Raw genomic sequence first — 17,278 nt, 5'->3', positions numbered from 1 at the left:
GGGATAATTCTGCTCAGGGCCGGCATCTAGATGAGTGATCCTGGTGGGTTTTCCCAGCTCAGGATATTCCAGCATCTCTCTTTTTTTATCTTGATGTTTTCAGAGTCTTGACTCTGCTATTTGCGCTCCTGAGGAGAGATGGGAAGTTTGGATATTTGAGCTCGTTTCAGGGATGCCCAGGGTGGGATTTTGGGATAATTCTGCTCAGGGCCACAGCTGGATCAGTTATATCCTGAGCTGGAAGGAGCCCCAAGGAGCACGGAGTTAACTCCTGACCACAGCCACTCATCCCGACCCTTTGGGACACTCCGGGCTGGCAAAAGCCACCAGCTCTCGTCCCTCGGGCACCTCTGGGGAGCAGCGTGGTCACCCAGGTGGCACAGTGGGTCCCCAGGGGTTGTGACACTCCTGTCACCACCGCGTCACCACCATGGCATCGCCGTGATGGCGTCAAAGCAATGGCAGCAGTGTGATGGCATCACCACGATGGCATCACTGCCATAACATCATTGCAATGGCATCACCACCATGGCATCTCCACCATGGCATCTCCACCATGGCATCAGTGTGATGGCATCTCCACCATAGCATCACTGTGATGGCATCACCACGATGGCATCACCGCCATAACATCACTGCAATGACACCACCACCATGGCATCAGTGTTATGGCATCTCCACCATGGCATCACCGCCACGGCACCACTACCATGATATCATCATGATGGCATCACCGTAATGGCGTCACCGTGATGGCATCTCTGCCATGGCATCTCTACGATGGCATCACCGCCATGGCATCACCATGATGGCACCACTGCCATGACATCACCGTCATGGCATCTGTGATGGCATCACCACCATAGCATCACTGTGATGGCATCACCGCAATGGCATCACTGCCATGAAATCACTGTGATGGCATCTCTGCCATGGCATCTCCACAATGGCATCACCGCCATGACGTCATTGTGATGGCATAACCGTGATGGCATCTGTGATGGCATCACCATGATGGCATCACCACCATGGCCTCACCACCATGGCCTCACCACCATGGCACCACCACCATGGCATCACCCCCATGGCATCACCACCATGGCATCACCACCATGGCATCACCACCATGGCATCACCCCCATGGCATCACCCCCATGGCACCACCACCATGGCATCACCACCATGGCATCACCACCATGGCATCACCACCATGGCACCACCACCATGCCCTCACCACCATGGCACCACCACATCATCACCCCCATGGCATCACCACCATGGCCTCACCACCATGGCATCACCACCACATCATCACCCCCATGGCATCACCACCCCGTCACCTCCACCATGGCCTCACCACCATGGCCTCACCACCATGGCACCACCACCATGGCCTCACCACCATGGCACCACCACCATGGCACCACCACTATTCCCGCACCACCATGGCACCACCACCATGGCATCACCACCATGGCACCACCACCATGCCCTCACCACCATGGCATCACCACCATGGCATCACCACCATGTCATCACCACCATGCCCTCACCACCACGGCATCACCACCACGTCATCTCCACGCTGCCCAGGCCGGCACCCCCGGGGCCCTGTGTGTGGGGAAACCCCAACACCGCGACTCTCCCGGCTGGGGCTGCCCAGGGGTGGGCACAGGGCTGCTGCCAGCCTGCCCGGGCGGGCAGGGGGCTCCAGGACCTCTGCCCGGAGCCGGTTCTGCCCCATGGGAAGCCCTGGCAGTGCCCCTGCCGTGTCTCCCACGGGAAGGGAGCCGTGGGCGAGGGCGACGTTCCCAGCAGATCTGCCCGCCTGGGAAGGCAGAGCAGCAGCCAGACAGGTTCCTGGAAAGGGCCGGGCCTGCCGGATCCCAAATTTGGGATGCCGGTGCCCAGCCAAGCCCGCCTGGCAGTCCTGACCATCCTGTGGGGCATCTCCAGGCACCTGAGTGCCCGCGGGACCCCGGCTTGTGCAGCTGGAAATGGGCAATGGTGACCCCCAGCTCCTCGAGGGGCCGGGGACTGCTCCTGAGGGTTTGGGGGCTGCTTCCCAAGAGTCTGGGGGCTGCTCCCTGACGGTCCGGGGCTGCTCCCGAGGGTTTGGGGCTCCCCGAGGGTCCGGGACTGCTCTCAGAGGGTTTGGGGCTGCCCCCGAGTATTTGGGCTGCTCCCTGAGGGTCTGGGGATGCTTCCCAAGGGTCCGGGGCTGCTCCCTGAGGGTTTGGGGCTGCCCCCGAATATTGGGGCTGCTTCCAGAGGATCCGGGGCTGCTCCCCGAGGGTCCAGAGCTGTTCCCGAGGGTTTGGGGCTACTTCCGATTAATTGGGATGCTCCCCGAGGCTCCGGGGCTGCTCCAGAGGGTTTGGGGCTGCCCCCCGAGGGTCCGGAGCTGCTCCAGAGGGTTTGGGGCTGCTCCCGAGGGTCTGGGGCTGCTCCCGAGGGTTTGGGGCTGCCCCCGAATATTGGGGTTGCTCCCGGAGGATCCGGGGCTACTCCCCGAAGGTCTGGGTGCTGCTCCCTGAGGGTCCAGAGCTGTTCCCGAGGGTTTGGGGCTGCTCCCAAATGTCCGGGGCTGCTCCCCGAGGCTCCGGGGCTGCTCCCCGCTCTCCCCGCTCTCCCATGCCGGGCTGGGCCGTCGCTGCGGCGGCAGGAGCAGGTTCGGATCCCGCTGGGAATTCCCCGCAGCGGCGCTGAGAGCCGGGCCGGGCTCTGGCCGAGCCGGGGGAAGCGGCCGGGCCGGCTCGGGCGGGCAGGAGCGGGCTGGCAGCCTGGCACGGCGACAGCATCGGGGCGTGTGTGCCACCCGCCCGCCGAGCCGCTGGCAGCCGGCGGGGCCGGTTCGCCGCGTCCCCGGGCGGCCCCGCCGGCCTCCCGTGCCCGCTTTGCACGCGTGGGAAGGGCTTGGGAAGGCAGCGGGGCGTGATTCCCACGGAGCTGCCATCCCAGCGGGAATTCCCGGCCTGCTGAGCTCGGAGGGACAGATCCGAGCTCTGCCCGCTGTGACAGCGACAGGAGCCGGGGAAGGGCTGGAGCTGGGCAGGGAGGGGTTGGTGGGTTTTAGGGAAAGGTTCTTCCCGCTGAGGTGGCGCTGAAAATGCTCCCCGGGGAATGGTGACTGTTCCAAACCTTCCAGAGCTCCGGGAAGGTTTGGAAAACGCTCCCAGAGATGCGCAGGGTGGGATTTTGGGATAATTCTGCTCAGGGCCGGCATCTAGATGAGTGATCCCGGTGGGTTCTCCCATCTCAGGATATTCCAGCATCTCTCTTTTTTTATCTTGATGTTTTCAGAGCCTTGACTCTATTTGCGCTCCTGAGGAGAAATGGGAAATTTGGATATTTGAGCTCATCTCAGGGATGCCCAGGGTGGGATTTTGGGGTCGTTCTGCTCAGGGCCCGCAGCTGGATCAGTGATCCTGGTGGGTTCTCCCAGCTCAGGATATTCCAGCATCTCTCTTTTTTTATCTTGATGTTTTCAGAGCCTTGACTCTATTTGCGCTCCTGAGGAGAAATGGGAAATTTGGATATTTGAGCTCATCTCAGGGATGCCCAGGGTGGGATTTTGGGGTCGTTCTGCTCAGGGCCGGCAGCTAGATCAGTGATCCTGGTGGGTTCTTCCAGCTCAGGATATTCCAGCATATCTCTTTTTTTATCTTAATGTTTTCAGAGCCTTGACTCTATTCGTGCTCCTGAGGAGAAATGGGAAGTTTGGATATTTGAGCTCATCTCAGAGATGCACAGGGTGGGGTTTTGGCATCCGCCAAATCGACCCGCGTGTGCCGCCAGCCCTCGGGGAGCCCCGCGATCAATCGATCAATGATTTCTCTCATCTTATCTCCCCTCCTCTGCAGCCAGCCCCGCTTCCCCTCCAGCCCCGCCTTTGATCCCGGGCAGCAGCAATTGATCCTCCTTATCTTTGCTGCGGGACAGACATTCCCGGCACTGCCCTTAATTAAATTCCTCCTCATTTTCCTCCGCCAGCCTCTCCCCCCTCCGCAAATCCAGGCGAGGATTTGTTTTTAAAGCTGCAATTCAAAATGGGATCGGCCACGAGTGGGACTCGCGCTGGGGGCGAGCTCGGGGCTCGAGGGGCTCAAGGGGCCGCTGGTCGCCCTGTGGGGCTGGCACTGGTCACAGTGGGCATCGGGGCTGGTCACAGTGGCCATGGTGGCACTGGCAGTGGTCACAGTGACACGGGGGTGGCCCACAGTGACATAGATACTGGCCATGGTGGCACTGGCACTGGTCACAGTGACATGGGGGTGGCCCACAGTGATATAGATACTGGCCATGATGGCACTGGCACTGTCACAGTGACACAGGGGTGGCCCACAGTGACATAGATACTGGCCATGGTGGCACTGGCACTGTCACAGTGACATGGCAATGGCCCACAGTGGCACAGGCACTGGCCAGGGTGGCACTGGCAGTGGCCATTGGCACCGATCTTTGTGGCCACAGTGACAGGGGGATGGCCCACAGTGGCACAGGCACTGGCCATGGTGGCAATGACCAGGGTGGCACAGGCACAACTCCTGGTGGCACTGGCATTGGTCACAGTGACATGGGGGTGGCCCACAGTGGCACTGGCCAGGGTGGCAATGACCAGGTGGCACTGGTCAGGGTAGCACAGGCACTGGCCAGGGTGGCACAGGCACAACTCCTGGTGACACTGGCATTGGTCACAGTGACACAGGGATGGCCCACAGTGGCAGAGGCAATGACCAGGGTGGCACAGGCACAACTCCTGGTGACACTGGCATTGGTCACAGTGACATGGGGATGGCCCACAGTGGCACAGGCACTGACTGTGGTGGCACTGGCACTGTCACAGTGACACGGGGATGGCCCACAGTGGCACAGGCACTGGCCAGGGTGGCAATGACCAGGGTGGCACTGGCCAGGGTAGCACAGGCACAACTCCTGGTGGCACTGGCATTGGTCACAGTGACATGGGGATGGCCCACAGTGGCACATGCACCTGCCGTGGTGCTGCTGGCACCTGCCATGGTGGCCCTGGCCACACCAGGTGGCCACAGCGCCGTGGCTGTGGCCTCTTGGAGCTTTCCCGCTGGGAAATGCCTCCCGCAGGTGCTGCCCCGCGGGGCAGGGAGCGTTTTTGCGTTTTTCGTGTGGAATAGCCCACATTATTTTATTTATGTTTAATTATTTTATTCTCGGTATCAGCTCCGCTTCTTACAGCCTAAGCTCGGCCACGCCGCCAGAGGAGGGGACAGCCGGGCACTGCCGTGTCCCTAGCGCTGTGCCCGGGCAGCGTGAGGGTCTCCGTGCCCAGGGGATGCAGGCGAGCCCCTCTGCGTCCCTCCTGTCCCATCCCCGGTGGGGACAGCATTTGTGGGACATTTTGGGGGTCTCACCAGCAGCGGGGACATCATTTCATCATCCTGGTGCAGCTGGAAACCAGGAGCAGAACGGAGGGAGAGAAAAGAGCTCCCGGCTCTGTCCGCGTTGGCAGCGATCGCCCTGGGACACCGACCCGGTTTATCGCTCGACTTCCTGCGGCGACACGGGACAGGGCACGGGGACAGCGCTGGCCGCACCCTGCAGGACCTGGGCACCCCGGGGCACCCTTGGGATGCGGCAAACCAGCCCCAAACAGGGGACAGAGGGACATCCTGCGCTGCCACCCCGCTGCCCCTGCCCCCACAGCCCGCCAAGCTGTCCTCGGGTGTCCCCAGCGAGCTCTGTGCCCGCTGGGTGCCCCAATCTCTGCAAGTGCCACACCAAGGGGTGGCTGAACCCCGGCCCCACGAGGGTCCCCGTGCCCGGTGGGACATTCCCTGTCCCCGCCGCTTGTCCCGCTGCCGGCCGGGAGCGCGGCTGCGGCTCTTACATAAAACCCGCAATTAGCGGCCTGAATGGAATTAAGGAATTCCTGCCGGGCTGACGTCAAAGCTTCACCTCTCCCACACAAAAGGGGCCCTTGTGAGCCCCCCCTGACCCCGCGGGGACAAGGCGAGTCCTCAGGGAGCCCCATGCGGGAATTGTCCCCACCGCCAGTGCCGGTGTCACCAGAGCTCCCTGCGCAGGGCGCGGCTCGGTGCCAGTGGCCCCCGGGGCCAGCTGCTCGCCCATCATGGGGGGCTGGAGGGGCAGCGGGGAGGTCACAGGAGTGGGCAGCCGGATGTGAGGACAGGCAGGGCCATGAGCAAGAGCTCCCAAAATTCCCACTGGGATGGGATCGCCCCGGCTGCCCCAAAACTGGGGCCTCCTCCAGCTGCTGCCAGCGAGGTCACAGGGGCTGGGCAGCGCCAGACCGTGACGTGAATGTCCCCAAGTGTCACAGGGGGGTGGCAGGGCTCACACCTGGGCGGTTCCTGCCCCAAAACTCCCTCCACTCCATTGCGAGGGTGCGGTAGCACGAGGGGCACAGAGTTTTACCTGGAGAGGGTCGGTTCAGGCGGGATATTGGGAAGGAGTTTCCCAAAGGGAGGTGGTGAGGCCCTGGAATGGATTCCCAGAGAGGCTGCGGCTGCCGCAGGGGAGTGTTCAAAGCCAGGTTATGGGGCCTGGAGCAGCCTGGCATAGCAGAAGGGGTCCCTGCCCGTGGCAGGGGGTGGCACTGGATGGGCTTTAAGGTCCTTCCCAACCCAAACCATTCTGTGACGTCACCATTGCTGATGCTGCGCTGCGGGCAGGAAGGGGTTAATGCGCTAACTGGGGTGAGTGACCCCACCCTGGGCTCTGCCCCTGCCCCCGCCCCTGCCCGGCCTTACGGGAAAACGCTCGGGAGCGGCTCCGGGATCCGCGGCGGGGACCGGGGGCCCCCCAGCGGCCGCGGCGCCGCATCCCAGAGCAGCTGCATCCCGGATTTTCCCTTCCCGGAGCATTCCCTTCCCGGAGCATCCCGTTCCCAGAAAATCCTCTTCCCGTGGACTTGCCTTCCCACGGAATCCCCTTTCCAGATTTTCCCTTCCCGGAGCATCCCCTTCCCAGAGCATTTCCCTTCCTAGAGCATTCCCTTCCCAGAGCATTCCCTTCCCAGAAAATCCTCTTCACGTGGACTTCCCTTCCCACGGAATCCCCTTCCCAGAGCATTCCCTTCACAGAAAATCCCCTTCCCGCAGAATCCCCTTCCCGGAGCATCCCCTTCCCGTGGAATTCCCTTCCCAGAGAATCCCCTTCCCGAGGAATCCCCTTCTCCAGAGCATCCCCTTCCCATGGAATTCCCTTCCTGGAGAATCCCCTTCCTGCGGAATTCCCTTCCCAGAGCATCCCCTTCCCGCAGAATCCCCTTCTGGCAGAATTCCCTTCCCCGCATTCCCTGCTCGGGCCGAGTTCCCTCCCCGCAGCCCCAGCCCCGCTCGGAGCCCGCAGCGCTGCGGTTTCCCCTCTCCTCCCTCCCTGGGGCTCCCAGGGCTGGGGCAGCTGCACCGATCCGGGCTCCGGCAGGGGACGGAGCCGAGTTTAGGGAATTTCAGAATTCCATTACTCACGGTTTCGCTCCCTTCGCGCTGTCAGGGCTGACCTGGTGCGGGATGCACCTGGCTGGGAAGAGCCAGAGGAGGGAATTCTGCCGGACCTGAGGCTGGGTCAGATCCCCCAGCTCTGGGCAAGCCCCCCTTGCTCAGGTGACCACTGACTGACCATTCCCTCCGGAGGGGACGTGCCCTGGGTGTCACCAGCAGCAAGGGGAGCTCCAGGAGCCTCCACAGAGCTCTGTCCTGTCCCCACCTGGGAACGGCCCTGGAGCTCCAGGGATCCTCCACAGAGCTCTGTCCTGTCCCTACCTGTGAATCTCACCTGGAAATGGCCCTGGAGCTCCAGGAGCCTCCACAGAGCTCTGTCCTGTCCATCTGTACCTGTGCATCCCACCTGGGAACGGCCCTGCAGCTTCAGGAGCTTCCACAGAGCTCTGTCCTGTCCCCACCTGGGCACGGCCCTGGAGCTCCAGGGAGCCTCCACAGAGCTCTGTCCTGTCCCTACCTGTGAATCTCACCTGAGAATGGCCCTGGAGCTCCAGGAGCCTCCACAGAGCTCTGTCCTGTCCCTATCTGTGCATCCCACCTGGGCATGGCCCTGCTCCAGCCCTGGGGCTTGTCTGAGCCTTATCTTTGATATCAAACCTTGATCCCCTGCCAGCTCAAGAGTATGTAGGGACCCCGACGTGATGCTGCAGCAGGGCTTGGCTCGGCCCTGGGACCCTCAACCCTCCCAAACGCCCTGTGCCAGCCCTGGGAATCACCACTGGAATGTTTAGGGCCAAATTCTCACCTGAGGCCAAGTGGTTAATGGTTTCAAAGTGAGTGGAGCAGCTGCTGTATGCACCAGAGGAGGCCCTGGCTGTGCAGGTATTTTATATATATATTTATATATATATGTGTGTGTATAGATATATTACATAAATATATAGGTATGAAATAATTTAAGAACCATCCGAGACAGCATGCTGTGCTCTGGGGTGGGGCTGGAGGGACGCTGCTGCCCCTCCTCCCCCTGCCCCACCAGCTTTGATTCACAAATGGAAAAATAGTCTGGAATTAAATTAAAAACCGCACACACGCACACGCACACGACACGGGGCAGAGGCTGGACGAGTCCCTGAAGAGATCGGATCAACTAAAGCCACAGAGTTGGGAGGTCGGGAAATGAAACCAGCGCAGGGGTGTGGTTTGTGCCGGTGCTGACCGCCCCGGGTGTGCCCAGCCCCCGGGGCCGGGCTGTGGCGGAGGCTGGTGGGGCGCCTGTGTCCTGCTGTGTTTGCCGTGGCCCTGCTGCCTCCATCTCCACCTGCTTTGCTTTTTGTCACCTTGCTGTCAAGGAAAGGGAGAATCCTGCCCCGATGAACCCCCCCTCCTCTCCTTCCCTGCTGGAAGTTCTCCCAGAGCCAGCTTTGGTCCAGCTCAATCCTTCCCACCAACTGAAGACCCCTGCAGAAGATCTCCTTCCCGGGGACTTCAGGACAACCTATAAAAAACCACCCAAAACCCCTTAGAAAAAGGGTTAGAAAAACCAGAAATCACCGGTGCCTTCCGAAACTTCTCCTTGCTCCCCATCCCACCCTTCCCAACCCTCCCAGAGGGATCCCAGATCCAAGTGGGCCGGCAGAGCAGCCGAACCGAGCGCGTGGAGAAGGCTCCGGACCCTCATCCCCGTGTCCCTCTCCTCGTCGGGAATCCCAAACCCCGGGGCTGGCGGATCAGCTGGGGAGCAGGACGTGCTCCAGGAAGTAGCTGATGGAGTCCCAGTGCTTCCAGAGGAAGAAGAGGAAGAGGACGAGCAGGGCGGTGCTGAGGATGCGCATGCGGGTCTTCATGAGCGGCGTGATGAAGTTGGCGATGGTGGAGACGAAGACGAGCAGCACGGCCATGAGGGCCAGGATGACGTTGATGAACTTGCCCAGCAGCGCCCGGGCGTTGGCGTTCTCCACCCCCTCCAGCTGCACCACCTGCTGCTGCTGCTGCTGCAGCTCCAGCTTGGTCACCCGCGTCAGGCACGACTCCACGGCCTCCTGCCAGGGGACAGCGGTGGCAGCGGCTCCAGGGCTGTCCCCCCGAGGGATTCGGTGCCTCCCCGGTTGGCTGCCGGGGGTGGGGGGGTTTGTTCTGCCTGGGGGCTGGGGGATGGCTCCAAGGGGACGTGGGGACTCCGCTGCTGGCCCACACGTGGCTTGTCACAGCCCGGGGCTGTGGTCACGCGGATGGGGCAGAGCAGGGGACTCGCTGTGTCACCGTGTCGTGGTGTGGGAGTGGCTCCAAATTGGTATGGAGGGATCTTGGAAGGAATTCCAAGGAATTTCCTTTCACCCTGTGAGGGTGGGGAGGCCCTGGGGTGGAATTCCCAGAGAAGCTGTGGCTGCCCCCTCCCTGCAGCAGCCTGGGACAGTGGGAGGTGTCCCTGCCCTGCCATGGGTGATTTTTAATGATCCTTCCAACCCGCAGCAGTCTGGGACTCCCTGGTTTTGGGGCCGTGCTTTAGTCACCTGCCTCTTGCTGTGACAGCACCACAGGGAGAACCTCACCTGGAGGGGGCTGGCAGAAGGGATCCCACTGCCCCACCCTCCTTCCCAGCCCAGGGCCTCTCCCTCACCCCGTGGCTGGAGGGAGCAGAGGGGAGCTGAGCCCTCCCGCAGCCCTACCTGGATGTCCCGTGCCCTCTCGTAGGACTGGTAGGCCACCTTCTCCTCCATGCTGGCCAGCTCCTGCTTCAGGTTGGTCATCTCGTTCTGGTGCAGCTCCGTCAGGTCGTTCAGCTGCTCCTCCAGGCGCTCGTACCTGCGCAGGGCAGCTGGGCTGGGACGTGTCCCCCAAACCCCTCGGCACTGGGGGCACCACCCAGCCCCTCCCACCCTCCCCTGCTTGTGGGAAAACATCTCAAGATCCTCCGTGGAGGTCTGGCAGTGAGGAGGGCTGCAGCACCCAGCGCCTCTTGGCTGGACAAGCCCAGGAGGGCAACTTGTGGTCCCCAAAGAGCCACCCCGGGTGACACCACCCCTGCCACCCGCCCGTCCCTACCTGTAGCGCTCCTCCTGCAAGCACTGGGTCATGTAGGTGTAATCCCGCTGCAGCTGGGCCTTTAGGTCCTCCATGGAGTCCTCCAGGTGGGACTGGCTGTCCTTGATCTCGCGCAGCTCCTCCAGGATGGTGTCGAAGTTGTTGTGGTGGCTGTCCAGCGTGTTGGACTTGGGGCTCCCCAAGCCGCCGGGCCCCGCCCCGGAGTTGCTGCCGCCGGCGGAGCCCGAGGTGGCACTGGAGCACTCGTCATCGCTGCCGTACTTGGGGCTGGACACCAGCGTGGCGCTGCCGCTCAGCGCCCGCGAGGCCTCCTCGGGGTGCCCGTCGTCCAGCGTGTCCTTCAGGTGGGCGATGTTGTCGGCGCTGCCGAACTTGTTGCGGATCAGGCTGGCGAACTCCCGCGGCTTGGACACCACGGCCGTGTGGGTGGCCTGGGACAGCCCCGAGAGCCCCCCCTTGACCCCTTCCACCACGCCGCCGCTGAAGCCGCTGATGCTGGAGCGGACGTTGGCGCCCACGTCCTTCAGCCCTTGGTGCATGTCCCGGAAAACATCCTTGGGCTGGCGGGTGGGGCCGTTCTGCTCGATCTCCTTCAGCTTCTTGTGGTAGTGCTCCAGCTTCTTGTGCAGCTGCGCGATGGTCTGGGCCGACTTCTGGTTCTTCTTCTCGAACACCTGCTTGATGCGCGACGCCTGCTGCTTGTCGGCGTTGTTGGCCAGCTTCAGGTACTCGGCCACGTTGTCGTCGCGCGCCTCCTGCTCGATCTTGATCTGCTCCGTGATCTTGAGGATCTTCTGGTGCAGGTGCTCGATGGCGGCTTTGGTGCGGTGAGGGTCGGGGGTGCCATCGGGCACGTCCAGGCACACGGGGCCGTCGGCGTCGCCGTGCCCGGCGCCCGCGGGCAGGGTCAGGGTGGTCGTGTCGCCCTTGTCCAGCTGGCGGGGAAGGAAAAGGACATGGGGGCTCAGGGGAGGGAGGAAAAAGCCCAGAAATGGGAGGGGATGGGTGGGAGACGGGCGTGGGGTGCATGGAAGGGGCGAGAACTGGGCAGGAGAATAATGGACTGGAGAAGCTGGGGGAGTCTTCCGGCTGGTTGGAGGCTTCCCAGCCACGCCAGCACTGCTGGAATCCCAGGGACACACCAGGTGACCCCAGTTTGATCCCAGGAGCACACCAGTCAATCCCAGGAACACTCCAGTCCATCCCAGAACACACCAAGTGACCCCAGTTTGATGCCAGGAGCACACCAGTCAATCCCAGGAACACTCCAGTCCATCCCAGAACACACCAGTTGACCCCCAGGAACACTCCAGGTGATCCCAGAACACACCAGTGGATCCCAGGACACACCAGTAAAAGAGCACAGCATCCAGCTGGGGTTCAGGGCCGGATTCTCCCAGTGGAATTCGGCACGGAGCAGCCACTGACCGTGCCTTTCCACCCTCACCTGGTGCACAGACGGGATTCCTCCAGCCAGGCAGGAAAAAGGAGCGGGGAGAACCAGGATTCATCACCAAATCTCTCCCCAGGGCGGCCCAGAGCACAAGGACTGAGCAGCCCTGAGGCATTTCAGTCCTGCTTTCACCCCAGAGCTGTCCAGCCCAAGAGGAACTGCCCTAATCCCAATTTTTGGGAGGCTGGGGAACAGCTCCTGCTCCCAGAGCTGCAGGTGCAGGCACTCCTCTGCATTTCCAAACTCCCTCACCTGGCAGTGCCAAGCTCCTCTTGCAAACACCAGCTGCCAGCGCAGGAAATCCGAACAAATGCCAAAATCCCATTTTACAGATGGCCAAACTGGAGCTTTGGGAGAGGAACTCACTCACCTGAAGCCACAATTGCAAACCCTGGACTGACACCCAGGCCCTGCCTCGTGCCCTCCAACCTGGACGTGCTGCTTGGCCAGTTGGGAAAAAAATAAAATAAAATAAAAAAACCCCAAACCCTAAATCTTCCCAGTTGCTGGGTTTTATATGCAGATTCTTATGCAAAACCTCCCTGGTTGTGTAAATGGCTCCTGGCTTCTAATTAAGAGCTGCTTGGAACTTAAATACTCTTGGCAGACCTGAATAATTTCTCATTTGCATCCCACTTTCCCCGAATGACCCTTTAATAGGGATAAAGCTGCGGGATCTTTGCTTGGGAGTGTGTTAGCACCAGGAAATGCAGGGGGGAAGAGGGAGCAATGTTCTCTCAAGATGTTGCTTGGGAACAATCCCATCTGGAGTAGGGCCTTGGAAAAGCCAGAGCCCTCCCGTTATTCCCTCCCATCTCTTTTTTTTTTTTTTTTTCCCCTGTTTTTTGTCTCCTGCTGGGAGTTCTGGAGGTGTTGGGATTTCATCCCAGCTTCCCCCCAACCCACTCCCCACAGCTTTTCCTGTCTCCTCACTGCAGCATGGAGCGAGGGCTGGAGGATGGGAGCAAAAGGGCGATCCCAGCTAGATTCTAGAGTGGCAATTTTCTTAAAAAATAAAAATAAAAAACAAAGTCATAACAAAAACTTGGTGGTTTTCAGACCCCACTTCCAGGCTATTCTTAGGCTGGGCCCTCCACGGAAGGTTTGGCTTGGGTTTCTTATCACCAGGCAGAAATTAGAAACAGCAGGAAACAGACTTTTTGCCCAGATGTGCAATTTTCTGGACAGAAAAGGGAAAAAGTGACCGTGGCAAAGGAAAAGGCAGCTCTGGAGAGGCCCAAACGGGAAACACCCGCTGGGGGTGGAGGGGAAAAGTTCCTCAAACTCTCTTTCCAAAGAGGGAGTTGCCCTCTGTATTTTGGATTGGAAAGAAGGGAGGTTTAGATGGGATTTTGGGGAGGAATTCCTGGCTGTGAGATGGAATTCCCACAGAATTCCATGGATGGCTGCCCCACCCCTAAAAGTGTCCAAAGCTGGGTTGGAGCAGCTTGGGATGGTGAAAGGTGTCCCTGCCCACAGCAGGGGTGGCACTGGATGGGTTTTATGGCCCCTCCTAACCCAAACCATTCTGGAATTCCGTGATTTATCCACAGGATTACGTGTGGGATGGGTAGGGAAGAGCGCTGGGCTGAACCCCTGCCATCCTGGGGAAGGCACATCAGGCTGTTGCTTTGAAAACAACCCCCCCAAAAAAAGACAATGTGGATCCCTGGAGCATTAACAGGCCCTGCCTGCTAAATCCCAGCGACTGTGCAGGGGATTTAAGGGGGGGATTAGGAAAAGCCACACTTTCCCTACATGCAGCAAACCCGCTGGCAGGCACCAGATGAAAGGACATTTATCCTGATGAAAACACTGTTTTTTGCAGAGCTTGTTTTGCAGGCAGGCTGGGAGGGCAGAGCTGGTGTGGGATGCGGGAGGAATGCAGGACGAGGGGAGGGAAATTGTTCTTATCAACAGAGCTGAGCCCAGCAGAGCTGAGATCTGCAAAAAGCTGAGGAGCTGAGCAAAGAGCTCACGAGGCCACGGCCCGGCAGGGTTATGCAAGGCTGGGGACAGCTGGGACAGGTGAGCAGCTCGGGGGTGTCACAGAATCCCAGAATAACGAGGTTGGAAGAGACCTCTAAGATCATCAAGTCCAACCCATGCCCTAACACCACAACCAGACTGCAGCACCAAGTGCCAACTCCAGGCTTTTTTTAAACATATCCAGAGATGGTGATTCCACCACCTCCCTAGGAAGACAATTCCAGTATTTTATTATTCTTTCAGTGAAAAATTTTTTCCTACTATCCAACCTAAACCTTCCCGGACGTAGCTTGAGACTGTGTCCTCTTGTTCTGCCAGTTGCTGCCTGGTCACCTCAGCTTGGGGATGTCACCCAGTTTGGGGATGTCACCCAGTTTGGGGATGTCCCCCCAGCTCAGGGCTGTGTCCCCTAGGTCACGGCTGTCCCCTCAGCTTGGGGATGTCACCCCAGCTCATGGCTGTGTTCCCTAGGTCAGGGCTGTCATCCAGCTCAGGGTTGTCCCCTCAGCTTTGGGAAGTTCGCCCTGCTCAGGGATGTCCCCTCAGTTTGGGGCTGTCCCCCCAGCTCAGGGCTGTGTCCCCTAGGTCAGGACTGTCCCCTCTGCTCGGGGTTGTGTCCCCAGCTCAGGGCCATGGCTGTCCCAGCACACCCACTCCGGGCTCTAACCCCGTTCTTCAGGAATTGCACAATTATCACAAAGTTCAGAGCAGCATTCTGGAGGCGCTGACACCACCCCCTGAATGATTCTGTTTTCTGTGCCCTGCAGCCCACGGGACGTGCCGGGGATGAGCCGTGGCTGTGTCCTTCCCTCCAAAGTATCCTGTGATTCCTGCCTGGAATCCATCCCGGGCACAAAACAGCCCTGGGGAGGACCATGTGCACCTTCCAGCAGGGAGAAAACAACAACAAGTGCCACTGATGCCACATCCAGGGCAGATCCAGGGAGCTGCTGCCCTGATCCCTCAGCTCTGCAGCACAAGTGTCACTGTGCCTGGGGCACTCGGTGGCCCTGGAATGCCACCAGGGAGAGGCACAGAAATGGAGACGTGTGGTGGATGTGGGGAGGGGGATTTTGGGGCAGTTATTTCATGTGGCCCCCGTTCCTCAGAGCACTTTCCCAGCACAGCATCCCCTGAGCTGGCCACTGCCCGGTGTCACTGGGGACACCCCGAGTGTCCTGTCCCCGTCCCCACACGGGCTCCCAGCCCTGTGTCTCGTGGAGCTGAGCTGTTATTCCCACCAGACCCAGCCCAGGTGTTGAAAATAGCAGCAGGAGCCCTGAGTCACAATTCCCACCCTCCTTCCAAGCCCGCAGCAGCGCCCGGGGCCGGCAGCGCCGTGTCCCCCTCTGTGCCACCCCTGGATGGGCACAGCGGGCTGGCAGCAGCTCCCTGCACTCATTCCCCAGCCTGACAATAATTTTCCTTACATAATGCGGGGATTAACGTTCAGGCTTCCAGCTGCAGCAGTTTCCCACCCGGCACGGGTGGCGCTGGGGGGGTTTCACCCTCTGGTTTCATTCCCCGAGGAACGGAGGCACCAAAAACCCCCGTGGGTCTCTCTGCCCATCACCATCCTCCCCATCATCTCACCCGAACCCCAAAATCTGCCAGGACCTACCTCCATGGCGGGCAGGGCTGAGGTGCCCCAGGCAGGGCTAGTTGGCGTGGGCTGCCCGGCCGTGTCCCCGCGGTGTCCCCAAGGCTGGCAGCGCTGCCCGGGCAGTGCCGGCTGCCATGGCAGGGTGATTCCCGGCTGGGGAAGGCAGCAGCGAGGTTTTGGGGGAGCGGCAGGGAGGGAGGAGGGGGAGAAGCCTCTCATAGACCCCGTCAGGGTCCCTGGAGCGTTCCCAGGGCGCTCCCCGAGGTTCCCGGAGCGTTCCCAGAGCGCTCCCCGCGATTCCCGGAGCGTCCCCGGAGCGTTCCTCGAGATTCCCGGAGCTTTCCCGGAGCGCTCCCCGCGGTCCCGGAGCTTTCCCGGAGCGCTCCCCGCGTTCCCGGAGCGCTTCCCGCTATTCCCGGAGCGCTCCCCGCGTATCCCGGAGCACTCCCCGCGGTTCCCGGAGCGCTCCCCGCGGTTCCCGGAGCGTTCCCGGAGCGCTCCCCGCTGTTCCCGGCGCGCTCCCCGCGGTTCCCGGAGCGGTCCCGGAGCGCTCCCCGCAGTTCCCGGAGCGCTCCCCGCTGTTCCCGGAGCGCTCCCCGCGGTCCCGGAGCGGTCCCGGAGCGCTCCCCGCGGTCCCGGCGCGCTCCCCGCGTTCCTGGAGCGGTCCCGGAGCGCTCCCCGCTATTCCCGGAGCGCTCCCCGCTGTTCCCGAAGCGCTCCCCGCTATTCCCGGAGCGCTCCCCGCGGTTCCCGGAGCGCTCCCCGCTGTTCCCGGAGCGGTCCCGGAGCGCTCCCCGCGGTTCCCGGCGCGCAGGAACGGCGGCGCTCGCTCCGGCGGGATTGCCGACTCAGGAAATGTGCCCGAGCTGTTTACAGCTCCCAGCCAGCCGAGCTTTCAGGGCTGTAACGCAAAACCCCTCCTCGTCCCCGTGCCGGGATATTCACCCGCCCCCAGCCCCATCCGCTGCCTGTGCCCTGACGCAGGAGGTCGGGACGGGCTCTTGTCATCTGCTGTGTCACAGAGCGGGACAGAAAAGCCTGGGAAAGGCAGGGGGAGGCATCCAGAAAGGAAAAATGCGAGTGGAAACAGTCGGTGGAAAAAAAATCTTGTCATTGAGCAAGGAGCTGGGCGGCCTGAGGGAGTTAAAAACCAGGAATGAGCCACTCGTGCCAGCACCAGGAGGTGTCCTGGACCAGGACTGGATCTGTCCCTGTCACCCCATGAGAGTGGGGGCGGCACTGACCCCGTTCTGCCACGGGAGAGCACAGAAAACACACCCAGCCAGCGGTGTGGGGACTCACAGCAGCTGCCGAGGTGTGAAACGGGACAGATGGAAAAAGGGGGGACAGATGGAAAAAGGGGGACAGATGGAAAAAGGGGGGACAGATGGACAGAGGAGGGACAGCCCTGAGCAGGCTCAGCTGCGGTGCTGCCAGGCCAGGAGGCACCAGGAGAGGTGAGCTGAGTGTTGGGCTCTGCCCAAAGCTGTGGGGCTGCACCCAGCAGGGCTGGGGGAGCTGAGCAGTTTGGGGAAGGAGAATGGAAACCCAGAGCCTTGTACTGAGCCACTGATGGAAACCCAGAGCCTTGTGCTGAGCCAGAGAATGGAAACCCAGAGCCTTGTGCTGAGGCACAGAATGGAAACCCAGAGCCTTGTGCTGAGCCATGGAATGGAAACCCAGAGCCTTGTGCTGAGGCACAGAAAGAAAACCCAGAGCCTTGTGCTGAGCCACTGATGGAAACCC

At 61.1% G+C, this 17,278-nt stretch overlaps 1 protein-coding gene across 4 annotated transcripts in view; it reads right to left on the bottom strand.

Moving 5' to 3' along the window:
• Window positions 1–8,317: 8,317 nt before the first annotated feature.
• TMCC2 (transmembrane and coiled-coil domain family 2) overlaps window positions 8,318–17,278 on the bottom strand; it is a 33,489-nt gene continuing 24,528 nt past the window's right edge. For 3 of the 4 annotated variants that reach the window (XM_030291859.4, XM_041721314.2, XM_030291861.4), the window contains 3 exons: window positions 10,488–11,422; window positions 10,112–10,247; window positions 8,318–9,484 (listed from right to left, as the gene is read on the bottom strand). In XM_030291859.4, the coding sequence (XP_030147719.1) occupies window positions 9,173–9,484; window positions 10,112–10,247; window positions 10,488–11,422 (1,383 nt within the window). In that variant the 3' untranslated portion in view covers window positions 8,318–9,172. Of the gene's footprint in view, window positions 9,485–10,111; window positions 10,248–10,487; window positions 11,423–15,550; window positions 15,769–17,278 lie in introns of those variants that run through there. The other variant, XM_030291860.4, reaches the window with a different exon arrangement.

The sequence above is a fragment of the Taeniopygia guttata genome, chromosome 26, assembly GCF_048771995.1.
Source record: "Taeniopygia guttata chromosome 26, bTaeGut7.mat, whole genome shotgun sequence".
Classification (NCBI taxonomy): Eukaryota; Metazoa; Chordata; class Aves; order Passeriformes; family Estrildidae; genus Taeniopygia; species Taeniopygia guttata.
Note: the sequence above shows the minus strand (reverse complement) of the source record. Positions and strands in the feature narration are given on the sequence as shown.